Source organism: Calonectris borealis, chromosome 2 (assembly GCF_964195595.1).
Source record: "Calonectris borealis chromosome 2, bCalBor7.hap1.2, whole genome shotgun sequence".
Classification (NCBI taxonomy): Eukaryota; Metazoa; Chordata; class Aves; order Procellariiformes; family Procellariidae; genus Calonectris; species Calonectris borealis.
The window spans coordinates 24,965,716-24,978,922 of record NC_134313.1 but is presented as its reverse complement, the minus strand read 5'-3'; the positions used below and the strand labels follow the sequence as shown (position 1 = coordinate 24,978,922).

The window sequence follows — 13,207 nt, the reverse complement described above, 5'->3', positions numbered from 1 at the left end:
ATTTTGAAAAGCTAATGGGAGAATTCATGGGTTAATGAATGGAGATACAAATTCATCATCCTAAATCATGACTCAGATTATCACTCATTAGAAACTAGCTGAAAATATTAATGCCTGTAATTCTTTCTGGTTTAAGATTGACTTAATGTCTTGACCTACAGGAAGCTGTACAGAAAAGAACCATGCCCAGCCTTGAAAAAAATCCTAAAATCCTTACATAATAGAGACCATGATGAGCAGTCCTGTGTTTATTTTGCTTTGCTAAGTGTCAGAGACAAATGAAAATTCTTAGCCTAAGCTATATTTTATTAAGAATCACTTCTCAGAATAAGGCATTTGACACCTAATGAAGTTGCAATTACAATCTGATGTATATTTAATACCTTCACTCCTTTTTCTTATGTGAGTATCAGAAAAAAAAAATCCAACACGTTAAGTGTACGGTGGCAGGAATTCTAATACTTAGTACAATGCCTTACTCAATTTTTGATCTAAAAGTTGAAAAATACGGTTTCTGATTTAGTCACAAACAGGATTTTGTTGTCAGCTTAACTTTTCTACCTTAGTTCTGGCAATCAAACCATCTGTATATGGTTTTGCTCTCTTTGGGGACTAAAGGCTTTGACTTTGCTTTTTAAGTATATGAGGTTCTTTTAAGTAAATCCCTTGTGTTCTGATTTAGTTGTATGGCAGAACTTGTGTCAGCACACTGCTGATGTTTACTGTGGTATTCCCTGCAATGGTTTCAAAATACCATATTAGAATTTCTGTGAGTTCTGTGATTTTTTATATGTGTTTAAAAATATACATATGTGTATATATATATGTAGCTGCAAAGCATGGTGTCTTATTCACCAAGACATTGATGGGTCTGGAGAAGCCATTTTTTAAGGTCATAGATTTCTGTGGTTCTTTCCACACCAAACATTTCACTCTTTGGTAAAATATTTCAACTCCGTTCTGCTACTATAATTTTGTTTTCAGAATTCATATATGAGTCTTGCAGAATTTCCTTGGGCGTGGGAGCAAGTGTGATGTCATTCTGTCCTTGTTATGTATCACGCTGGTGTTGAAGTGAACCATTTCACTTCAGATGATGAACTCTTTGAGCTTGCATCACATGTTCTCAGGAGCTTCCTAGTTACTATGGAGTCTTCTGAGCAGAACCTTATCCAAATGCTTTGTGTATGTCTGTGTCTGCTGATGCAGTAGACTTAGTCTTTTCCTATAAGGAAACTTCACAGACTTTGCTTACTACAAGAAATGTGGTGCTATTTTTTTCCGGGCAGAACTTTGGTTTTCTATCTAACATGACCACTGCTTTTAAAACTAAGAATTTGTACATGTGGCTGAAATTTGAATATGATGGAGATGAAGTGGAAAGCAGAGATTTTTCTCGTTGGAGTAATTTTGTTATTGATGTGGAATTTACTGTCCAGTACTACATGTTGTTCTTTGTGTATGTGTCAGATTCCAGATTCTCTTGTTTCAGTCCTTGTGTTTGAACTTTTCATGTGTGTTGCAACCCATCCCAAATGCTACTAGGATGGTTACATTGTAATATCCTGCAATGTTTTACATCTAAAGAACCTAGGCCCATATTAAAAAGGATGCATGATTCAGAGTGCTTTACATGCTGATATTTCATAATGATTGGAGAAACAGACAGATCACAAAGTAGTCTGTGAGATCAACATTATTTTGGAGAAAAAAAATTGAAATAAAAGAACATCAGAGAAAATGAGAAGTTACAGACCAGGATTTAGTTGTGTGACAAAACTCTGTGGGGAAATTAAATGACAATAATTTTGTCTTTTATGTATCGCAACAGTGCTATTGATTTTATGGCACTTTTTTGCATTAGTTGTTGCTCCTGAGTAGAACTGAATCCTTAGCAGACATTCCTATTTAGATTTTTTTAAGAAATAGTTTTTCAGTGTTTCTGCCATGTGCGTTTGACTTTTAATCAAACACATATTTTCTCTTCTTCTAACTACAGCTAATCCAGCAATTAAAGAAGACACTTTGGTTCTCAAGATTGGATCTGTCTGTACGGCTCCTCAGGCTGACAACCCTCTTAGTAGAGCTGTGCTCAGAAAAGACATTTATCAGTAAGTGTTGGGGGAGGGGTTTGGGTTTTCGTATATGGTCTCAGAAAAATTCATTTTGGGAGAAGTTAATTGATCAATAAAATGGGTACGTGCAGCCTGTAAAAATACTTTTCACATACAATCTTTTGATATTCAAAACCAGGTTTTTCTGATTTTCTTCACTTGTGGGCTTTCAAATCCATTTAGACAAATCAAGTTCTTCTGTGAAGTGTTGATGAATAACAGAATTTAAATGTCAAGTCATTACGAAGCTTAAGCTCACAGATGAGAACATTTTAAGAGGCTTTCTTTTATTCAGCTACTACTAAGTTCACCTAAGAGAAAAGGAAATTTTTTGTGACTACCAAAGTGCTCAGTAGCCATATAGTGTGAAGGAGAGAGATCTTAATAATATAAATGGTAAACATATATTCAAACTGTAGGATTCTTGATGTCATGTAGATCAAAGCTGAAAGGAATGCAAACTTCTAAGGAGCTCTTTCCCAGTAAACACATTTTCTGTGAAAAATGTCATGCTCTGGATTGTGTCACTAAGTATGTGCAAACCACACTAATCATATGTAGGCAGCAAAACTGGTGAACATATGTAATCAACATGATAAAAGTAATATATGATCCTTAGTAGAGTTGGCACTGTTGCCAGACATGAAAGTATGGTTGCAAATAATACCAAGTGAGAAAAGTCACAGAAATACAGATGAACAAGTGTCTTATACTTCCCGTTGGTCTGTTTTTCAGATGTGGCAATATTTTTAACTACTTCATAATGCTCTTCAATAGAAATTACAAACATCAAAATCTTTTCCCAGCAGTAAAACATTTACTGCCTAGAAAATGACAGCAAGTTTTACTTTGTGTCAAGACTAGGACTTTTAGGAGACCATGAAATATCTCCAGTTTCTCTTCTGATCACTTAGAAGTTGTAAGAGAGTTTTTTTTCTTCATATTTCCATGTGGAAATATTTAAATTAGTGTTTTCACTTGTATGTTTAGTTATAGTAGTTTATCCTTTTTTTTTTTTTAGTAGTTTATCCTTTTTTTTTTTTTTTTTTTTTTTTTTTTAAATGAGCATTGTAGCTATTGTATTATGGAGCTTTCATGGAAGAAATCTTGCAGCCTGGCACCAGCAACAGCTTTGGGTGGCAGGGCCTGATCCAGTTGTCAGTATGCCCACAGATAGAAGAGATCTTCCCAACATTTGTACAGGCTCTTCCTGCTTCTGCCCTCTCTGTCCGAGGAGACTCCCATCTGCTTTGAGAGTTACAGAACCAAACGTAGGTTCCACTCTTCTTCTCAAAGCAACCAAAAATTTATCAGAAAAATCCTCTATCGTAAAGTGGAATCTGCAAGTTCCAGCTTCCGAAAGGTCATTTCTGTCACCTAGAGGAACTGTGCAATGTTCCTTGTATGCACATTACAAATCAGTGAGTAAGCAACAGGAGGGATGCGATTTACATCTAAAATCAATGAAGCTATGCCAGTTTACATTTTTAAGTCTGATATCTTTGCACCTGTGGCTTTACTTGAAATGCAGAAATTCCATGCTTTTCAAACCAGAAGTCACTCAATTGCTTAAAGGTTCTGATGCCCTTTCGCATTATGGGTCTCTGGGTCTTATATACATAAATGTTCCAGACTAGATTTGTGCAGTGTATATTTGGTTTTCATAGTTTTATAGTTACGATATGCTCCAGTCCTCCTTTAGAAATCGAGACACCAAGTGAGTAAGGTAGAAAATAAGCACTGGGCCACAGATATCTCTCATCTGACTTTCACTAGCTGCTTTGTGACCATTCTCACAACATCATGCTTCTTGTGTCTCTTTTTGAGAAATGTCTGCCATTTTCAGTAATTTCCTGTAACTGCTTCAGTGACCATTCTTCTAATTTCTCAGTCGCTGTCAAATGACTCAGTCTTATCTTTGTTCCTTTAATCATCCAATTATACTAGCTTTAGTGTTTTTAAAATACGTCAGGGCAGAGTGTCAAGTTACTTTGCAGAGTTTTATGAGACAATATTGAAGTTGGTAGTGGGTGGTCTTTTGGTTTTGGGAAGAGGGTTACTATTTTGATCTGTTTAAGCAAGCTTCAACACTTTCAAGCAACAAAATAATATTTTTTAATTTTTATGTTATATATTATATTATATATATTATATATCATATATATTATATTTTAATTATTATATTATTTATGTACTCCAAATTCCAGTTTGGAGTCAGAGTAGGTGCATTTTCTAATTACGTATTCTTTGATCCAGAACATACTGTAGTTACATGGTTGAAGATAGCCGTTCATTTTCTTACATTGTAGTCACTGCTGTTAGACCAGTGGAGTTGTGAGTGGAGTTGATTTCACCATTTGTCAGTTTTTCTTTGGAAAATAAGGTAATACAAAGGGTTTTGTATTATTAGGGCAGGGGACACAGTCTATATTCAAGGAAAAAAAAACAGTGAGATATTTTTAACACAGAGGCCTGATGTTAGTATTTGTTTCTCCAAATATGAGATTTCTTAATTTACACAGTATTTGCCCTTTTGAACCTGCCCACAGTAGATGGTACTAGATAGCATAAATGTATAACTGGTGCTAATACAGAATGCTTAAAAATCAAGTAGTAAAATGAGCAAACCCACACAATGTGTAACTTATGTATTTTGGTGAAAGATTTCTTAGTAAATATCAACAGAGGTACAAGTAGTACAATATCCAGCTTAAGAGACTCTAAAAAAAAATTACAGCAGCCTGTTGATTACTGAAGAATTAGCTGCTACAGCATTCTAATAATCCCAACATGTCATCTTCTGTCTTTTTCCAACCTCTCGTCTCCTCTAATTTGCTGCTGCTGCTTTTAATAGAATAAAAGAAAATAAATCATTGTCTGAACCACTGTCTTTACAGTGTTTCTGGAGTGGGGATACAAACTTAATTTGTGGTGTCACTTTGGTTTAAACAGTCTTCTGTTTAGGTCTGAACTACAACCACATGCAATTAATGTCACTTTTGTAGTGTTTCATGAGCAAGAAGAATTTTTGCTTCTCATTTAGAAACTGTTCTTTTAGGAAAGGCTGAGAAACTTTTTCATGGCTAAAGGCTGAATAGAATTTCCAAATATCTTTTGAATTTGTCCCATAAATTCATACATGAAAAACCGATTGTGCTTATATATCATTAACAGAATGCCAGTGCGTGAAAGGTAAATCTGGTATGGCTGCAGGTCATACTAAATAAACCGGGCCACTTCTGGCCTGTAAGCTGAAGTGACTCCATCTGTGTCTTAGGAAAAATAGCTTACTTGCTTAACTTGGAGAGAGAACTAAATTGAAAATGGAATGTTGGAAAAATAATGTGCCCCAAAAGTTTGGGCACAAGTATTTTTTCAGGTGATTATTGGAAGTTGGAAAGAAATGTATTGATATAGTAACTTCAGTTTTCTTTAACATATAAAAATAACTATTTCTTCCCGTAGAAAACGGACTAATTTAGTTTAGACTATTAATACACTCAGTAAACAAAGATGCATGTACCATAACAGTAAATTATGTTACATAGGGCTCCTGAAAGAAGTACAGTGACACATTTTTAGCTGGTCACAGTAAGAGACAATTTCTCCTTTTCAATTTTTTTTTTTCCCCTACTAAATCATAGGAGTTGGTTTGTTTTAGTGATTTCTCATTAATTTCTGATTCTTAAACCCCAGCTGAGGTATGTTTGTCTTCAACAAATGTGACCAGAATTGTATGTTCTCATCAAGAAACTGCTGGTTCTGTGGAGCAGAACTCTTGTAGATACCAGGCCTGGGGACGGGGACAGGGAGCAGAATAAAGGAGATTTTGGATAAGGGTGCAAGTGAGGCAGCTGCCTAGCCTGGCTAAAGAGAGGGAAGAGCCGTTAATTAAAGCTGTGAAGGAGTCAAGTAGTCAGAGCAAATGAAGTTTCTGCTAAGCAGTGAAGGAGAGAACCATATTTTTGTGGGTTTTAACTACCTGATCATATTAAACTTGGGATTGGGGGCACTGCTGCTTGGAGACGACTCAGCAGGCTGCAGAAAAACAAGATGATGTGGTCATTTCTTGGCTTGTGTGATGATTAGAACTTTTGAAGTGGCCAAATAAATGGTCAAATACATTTGGGGAGGAAGAGTGCTGAGATAGGGAAATCATGTTAATGCCCTGATGAAGTGAAAGTTATTTTATATCAGAGAAATCACATCGGAGGGAAATTTTATAAATGCTGTAACCACAGGAAAAAACAAGCATCTCTTTGGAGGCAAAAAAATGTATTTCTGTCTTGAGCTCGCTCTTGTTTGGCTCTCTGTTTTCTAGTAATTTAAAAATTCCAACTGAAGGTTTTTTCCCTCAAGATCTTCATAAAACTCTCTCATCTATGGATTCTTTGGTACCTAACATCAAAGGTACGCTTCTGCTACAGTGTTAGTGTACTGAAATTAAGAACTTAACTGTATGCCAACTACACAGAGACTTTTAGCAGTTGTTGTGTTTGTAGCAATGTTTTGTTTGCTTTGGAGGACATAATTTAAGATTTCTTATTAGCAGTGAGCACTTCTCTAAAAAATTAAATACATGTTTTTATGTGGAGAGTGCTAAAAGCAGTTATGTGGCTGATTCTGTTACAAATATCCAAGGGAAGCATAGAATCATGGAGTAATTTCAGTTGGAAGTGACTTCTCTAGTTCATCTAGTCCAGCCTCCTACTCAAAGCAATTTAGATGAAGTTGCTCAAGTCTTCCTTCAGACAACAAACCTAGCAGATTATTTAGATCTGTTTGATAATCACTTGTCAAAAGAACAGACTTTTGATGGATATAAAGCAATTCTGAGGGCACCAGGCCAGAAGATCCTTTTCCATGTATGGAGATGGCTGCAGCACATAGAGTAGCATCTCCTGGGGTAGCCTGAAAAGCCACATTTCCTTCTTTCAGCGTCTTCATATGTTTTCACTTTGTCATTTCCTTAGTTCTTTCTCCTTTTATTAAAGTGGCTAATGTAGAATATCAGCATGAATAAATTATAATACTTTAAAGAAGAGGAACTAATCAAATGTGTCTGTAGTCATCTTAACCCGTTTTCCACCCAATTATCTCACATTCTGTGAGATAACTTTGTCACCTTTTTAGATTACAAAAGTATTTTCCTGTGTATACAAACACTGCTTAGTGCAATTAAGCTGAGCATAGTTGGAATCCTTGAACACTGTTAGTCAGTGGAAACATGACATAAAAAGGACTGAATTAAAAAAGAAGTGTGTATGTTGGGGGTTTATAACAATGAATAGTACTAGTTGTGCTATGCTACCAGCAGAACTGGACAGTATCAGTAGGAAAATGGCTGAGAAAACTTCATCACAGGACCCAGCAGTTCTGTTTCTCCAACTGACAAATAAGAGGAAGTAGATGCATGGCTCTGCTTAAATATGAAGCAGCACAGGATTGAAATTGAGATGACAGTTCTATTTCTGTATTGGGATAAGGGCCCTATTGTACCAAATACTGTGCAAATTGCCTGCTCAATTATATAGATAATTGTCAATCATCCCCAACATGGTTGTTTTTAGCAAACTCTGACATGAAACATGAATTAATAGAATTTCAGGGAGTATCTGTGAACAGATAGAGTAAAATAATTTTGGCGTAAAATATTGTTAAGACAAAAATGAAATGGCTGACAAAGAGCACAGAGGATACAGGCTGTTTGAAGACTATTTTGAAAAGGCCTTGCTTATGAAGTCCGGAATAAATATTACTAAGCAATCAAGTTCTGGAAGATTAGGTGAACATAATCACAAGCCTTCCTCAGCTTGGCCAATAAAAAGTCTAATTGTTGTCCACGCTCTGGATTCATCATTTTTGAGATCCAAGGATTTCATTCATGTCATACATCAAAGCTTAATAGTCCAGGTCTGAATGTTCCATGGTCATTTTCATGTGTAGATCTTTCATAGATCAAAGCATAAAGCTGCCCTTAGACTGTTTTCAATTTGTGAATGTAAATGGAAATTCTTTACACCAACCACCCCACCACCACCACCCCCACCCCCCCCCCCCAAAAAAAAAAATTACTTGTAAAGTGTTTAATCATGAAAAGGTAGCTGTAAATTATTTCGTGTTTTTTCTTAAAACTTTTCATCTATACAAGTCTTTTTTATAATAAATGTATCTAATCTATTATGGTTTTCATTTTTGTAGTTTACTGTTTTCCACTGTTTTTTTAACTCTCAAACTTTTACAAATAACAAAACAATGTTGTTTTTCTTATAAAATATCTGCTATTTATCTTTATTTCAAGGAACTTTATCTAGAATATGGTTGTAATAATCATGTAATGCCCATAATTGGTTAACAAAAACCCTTCCGTTTAAAAAAAGGAGTAATAAACAATTTTGTGTGTCTGTGCTGATAGTGCTGGAGTGAGGGGAAGGAAAGAATGATGGAAGGAGTTTATGCAAGAAGCACATACATAGCCAGCAGTCTGTGTGGAAATCTGTTTTTTCTTTCAAATGTGATTTGGAAAATCAAATGCTTTTCAAAACTTTTCAACAGCACCCACATCTATAAGCATCTTCTATTCAGAAATATTTTTTGTTCAGTATTAAATTGCTGTGGGACATTTATATTCAAAAAACTATACCTTTAAATTATTTTTACAAAAGCCTGGATTTTCTATAACTGTAGTATGAGCAAAAAGGTTTTCCTTTTCAAACCAATTAACAGTTAAAAAAAAAAATCTTCTTTTTTGCGTAGAAGTTTACTATTCAGGTAACTAAATGTTTCCCAGAATACACACCTAAAGTGAATAATTTCGTTTTAAGAGTTTATTATTTTATAAAGGTTCTAATAGAACTTACTTTCCGTTTTACTTTATTTTTTTGAATACTGCATTGGTAGGCAAACAAGGAATTAGCTAACGCTGACCTGAGTTTCTTTATTTTTCTTTGAATAAAGGCAACAAAGATAATTAGTGGAAAAATGTATGCATACATAGTTTTTTGATGGAAGTGTGAGTAGCTTATTAAAATGTGCATATGTACCATTGGGAATTAGGAAGAGAAAAAGTTACAGTGCATCATAAAATGTCTATTGCAGTTTTTCTTTAATTTCAAAATGTTTAAAACTGCAGAGGTAATGTTATGTAGAAAAATATCTTTTAGGAAAAAAAAATCATAGTGTTTCAAGGAGAGGTATTTCTTTTATTGCATAGAAGTTGTGAAACAGGGTTACGCTACCACCATTTTCAGTTTTTTTCCCTGTGTTAAGGCAAAAAAAATTGCAACAGTGAATATTTTAAACTTGTTCCTGTAATTTATTTTCTACTTTTTCAGATTTCAGACCAGGATGTTTTTATTTCTCAAGATATGTCTATTTTTTTAAGAAGATTTTCTCTACGTTTAATTTGATATGAAATCTTTTTTTTTTTATTTAATAATCTTTAGCTTTATTAATTGCTGAATTGCTGTTTAAACTAAAAAATTCATACTAAATAGCAAGTTCTAAATATTGTCCTTTGCTATTGTACTTGAACCCATGCTTTTTTTAGCATAAGGACCTTAGGAAAGTCGTCTTTATCTTCCATAAGAATCCCATACCACTCTCTGGAATAGGGCTTGGAAGTAAAGTCTTTTCCTGCTTTACATTTCTCTCTTCTCTATCTTTAGTAGAGAGGCAAAAAAAAACCTCTACTTAGACCTTTCGCCCAGTAAAATGCTCATATATATGGATAGCATTACATGGAAACACCACTCCTAATTAACATTGGCATGTTTGAGGCTATTGCAGCAGTTATTAATTTAAAACCCTCAGTGGAAACTAATTGTAAAATAACAGCTGGAACTGCCCATTTAGTGTCAGAAATGTAGCTTGTTAATTATCTAATACCGAAAGCTATTCAAAGCTAAATTTATATTTGGAATTCAACTTTTAAAATGTTCAGCTTTAACTATCAATCGTATTTTTACTTGAAATTTCTTTAGTTGTGAGTTTTACTGGGAACTGCAATAATACATAACTAATTTGCCTAAATACGTATATTTAAAATACATGTCCATATAATGTGATAGTCAAAATAAAATAAATTTCATAATAAGAAAAGCATTTCTACAACTTTATTTTTCACTTTAATTCATCAGTTTAATCACTGGATGCTCAATATACATATCTACTTTATATTTTCTCTTTCACTTAGTAGCACTGAATTTTTTTGTCTGATTCTTAGAATAATTTTTAATTTCTTTGTGCAGTTCCTCATGGAAAGCAAATTGAAATATGCTTTGTAGAAACATTCCTATCAAAGAGCACTGCCATTATTGTCATCTAAGCATCCATTTGTTGTTAATCAGGTCAGCTCTTTTGGAAACTTTATTAAATATGTCAGGAAAAAAAAGCCGTCATTCATTCAAACAGAGCAAAGGTGAAACCTTGTAAAATTCTTAAAGTTATTTTTTGAAGTCTCCTAGTAACTCGCAAACAATGCGTGTATTAAAAAAAGATTTTAATATTAAAAATAACATCCCTCCTTAATAATTTATTGTTACTTTCAGTTTTGTTTTGAGAACTTAATATGCATTCTATCTGCAAAGTTCTTCCTTCCTTTCAGTTGGGCGCACTGCTTCTGACTCGGCTGAGGTATTTTCACAAATGTGTTCTTCACCCTAGCAGCATCCCAGCCCTCCATGAGAGGAGGGGGGAGGAGGAATGAAGTTAATTTTATGGAGATTCACATAGATGTGTTTATGTGTGCCCAGTAGTCCTGCTGTAGAGGCAGGCAGAGATTTCAAAGAGTATCTTCATAGATCTCTCAAATTCCTTCAAGTTTGACCTGGAAGATCATGGAAACTTGCTCACATGTTTGGGAGGGACTCCAGTGGTGAGGCATGGTGAGGAGAACCACTCTGAGCTTGGGCATCTGGTGGAGGTGCCCGTTCTTTAGCAGTGCAGGGCAACGCAGTGGTCTCCCCTGGTCTCGTGTACCAGTTCCAGATCAATGCCTGGCTAGCTATGACTGGCTCGCACACACACTTCAGCGGGCAAACGTGATGATAACAACCTCATGCTCCATGTTCAAGGCTTGTTTTGGCTGTTTGCCTCACTCTAGTCCATTTGCTAAGTGGTGAAGGAGTTGCAGTAGAGTGAAGACCTCAGTGCTTGGGGCAACCGCATTTAGTTTTTCTGGTAAAGCTTCTGAGTTTATAGTGTGGTTATGATTGTTTCATTATTCAGGTATAGCTCATTCTCACTAACACCTGTGTATGATTTAGAACTAAATTGGGAATAGATTTTCAGACTCCGTTTAAACTGGCCTGTGGGTTCAGGTCATGAAATTCTCAGGTCAGACAGTTTAGCTGTGAGCTTGGGAGGCAAGCTTGAGAGAAGCATCTCTTCAAAAAAGGAATCTATGAAGTGTTCAATACCATATTTTATATAATTTATGTAGCATGTACTCCATTTCTTTGACTATTTAATCAAGATGCCATCATTTAACAGCTGAAGGTCAGAAGTAAATAGCAGTTGTAAAGTAAAACTTTCACAAGGGCATTGTATTCTCTGTTGTGCCAGTGCACTACACTTTGTTCTATAAAAAGGTTTCTCAGCTGTGGGTGATCTTAACTACCGTATGTTCTGCAAAGTCAAGGAGGCTTTAACTCCTTCCTGAGTTAAAGGAACACAGCAGCCTGAACTCAGAGTTTCCTTGGTCTTCTGATATTTCTTGCTGTCTCAAATACTGTTTTAACACAGTTAATTAGTATTTGCTGTGTGATATGACACGTGAAGTTCATACAACTTCAGTTTTGAAATCTGTAATATGTTTGTGGTGACTGAGTGGAGGAGAGATTAGGATTTCCTTTGTTGGTACTGGTTTGAGGTGCTGTTTAACATAGTTTTTTTCCATTTCCTTTTTTCCAAAAAACTGCAATTGTGCTGTGATGAAGTCCATTATAGTGAAGCAAATCAAAATAAAATCAAACAAATCAAACAAAAATTGTTTGAATTTTGGTTAGTTTTAATCCTTTTAAACTTTTCATTATATCTTATTATCATTTTACATACTGAAATGCTCAGTATTTTCAACTACTTGCCTTGATATTTCCTAATCTTTAGATGATAAATACTTACTGTGCATAGTTTTTTTTTATTGAGACCTTAAGGTTATTGCAGTTCTTGTCGTCTTCTGCCTAGGAGGAGTAATTTCTTCTCCTTTTTGTTTCATAACCTTTTGCACATTTTAAAATGAACCCCGCAGAAATCTCATGTCTCTGTTTCTCCTGAACCAGCACTGAAACACACCTCCTTCACTGAAATCAGGTTGTGTAACTATTTGCTTCCCTTAACTCTAATAATGGCCATTCCTCCCATTTGGAAATATTTTTCAACCTGTTAATTCTTCCCCAAATTAATTCTTGATTTACTGTCGTGGAGAGAAAACATGTCAGATGTTTGAAGAGCTCTTTGAGTAGAGAAGTCTCTCACCGAAGCAAGACTAGCCATACCCAGTGAAGGGGCTAAAGGACTAAAGCGTGGCCCTGGGCTTGCTTGGGGCAGCCCAGAGTGGAGTGGGTGTAATGTTGATTTTTAACATTCTTTTAGCCGTGGTCTTCTTTGGGCAATGAGTTTTGTGCCTACCAAGGTTGCAAATCTAAACTCGAGCTGTTCTAAGACCTACTTCTCTTTGCAGCTCCATGGTGTTGCTGGTTGTACTTGTGTATAGTGAGTTGGCTGAGGGAGCTGAAGGAGCTCAAAAAATCTTGGGGGCATCAGGCAATTTTTTTCAGTCAGACCATTGCCCTGAGCCTATATATTGTATAGGCACGCAAGGATTAGCCTTAGCAAAAAGGAAATAGTGCAGCAGCCTGGGCTTGGATCAGCTTAATCTGCCATCATGCTTTGGGCTTTTGAAACACAGCACAGAATCTGACACTATGAACTAAGAATTTTAATAAAATTCTCAGATTCAGCATTAACATTATTAAACATAATGTAACAGTTTAAAAAGGTAAACAAAAAAAGGCACAGAGACAAAGAAAAAAGACATTAAATACCATTTAAAAATCCCAGGATACCTTTCACAGTTTACGTACTCAGCAACT

General features: G+C 35.3%; 1 protein-coding gene across 15 annotated transcripts in view; it reads left to right on the top strand.

Annotated features, from left to right (window-relative positions):
- VPS13B (vacuolar protein sorting 13 homolog B) overlaps positions 1–13,207 on the top strand; it is a 490,063-nt gene that overhangs the window by 290,369 nt on the left and 186,487 nt on the right. For all 15 annotated transcript variants that reach the window (XM_075141361.1, XM_075141359.1, XM_075141350.1 and 12 more), the window contains one exon: positions 2,000–2,111. In XM_075141361.1, the coding sequence (XP_074997462.1) occupies positions 2,000–2,111 (112 nt within the window). The remainder of the gene's footprint in view (positions 1–1,999; positions 2,112–13,207) is intronic.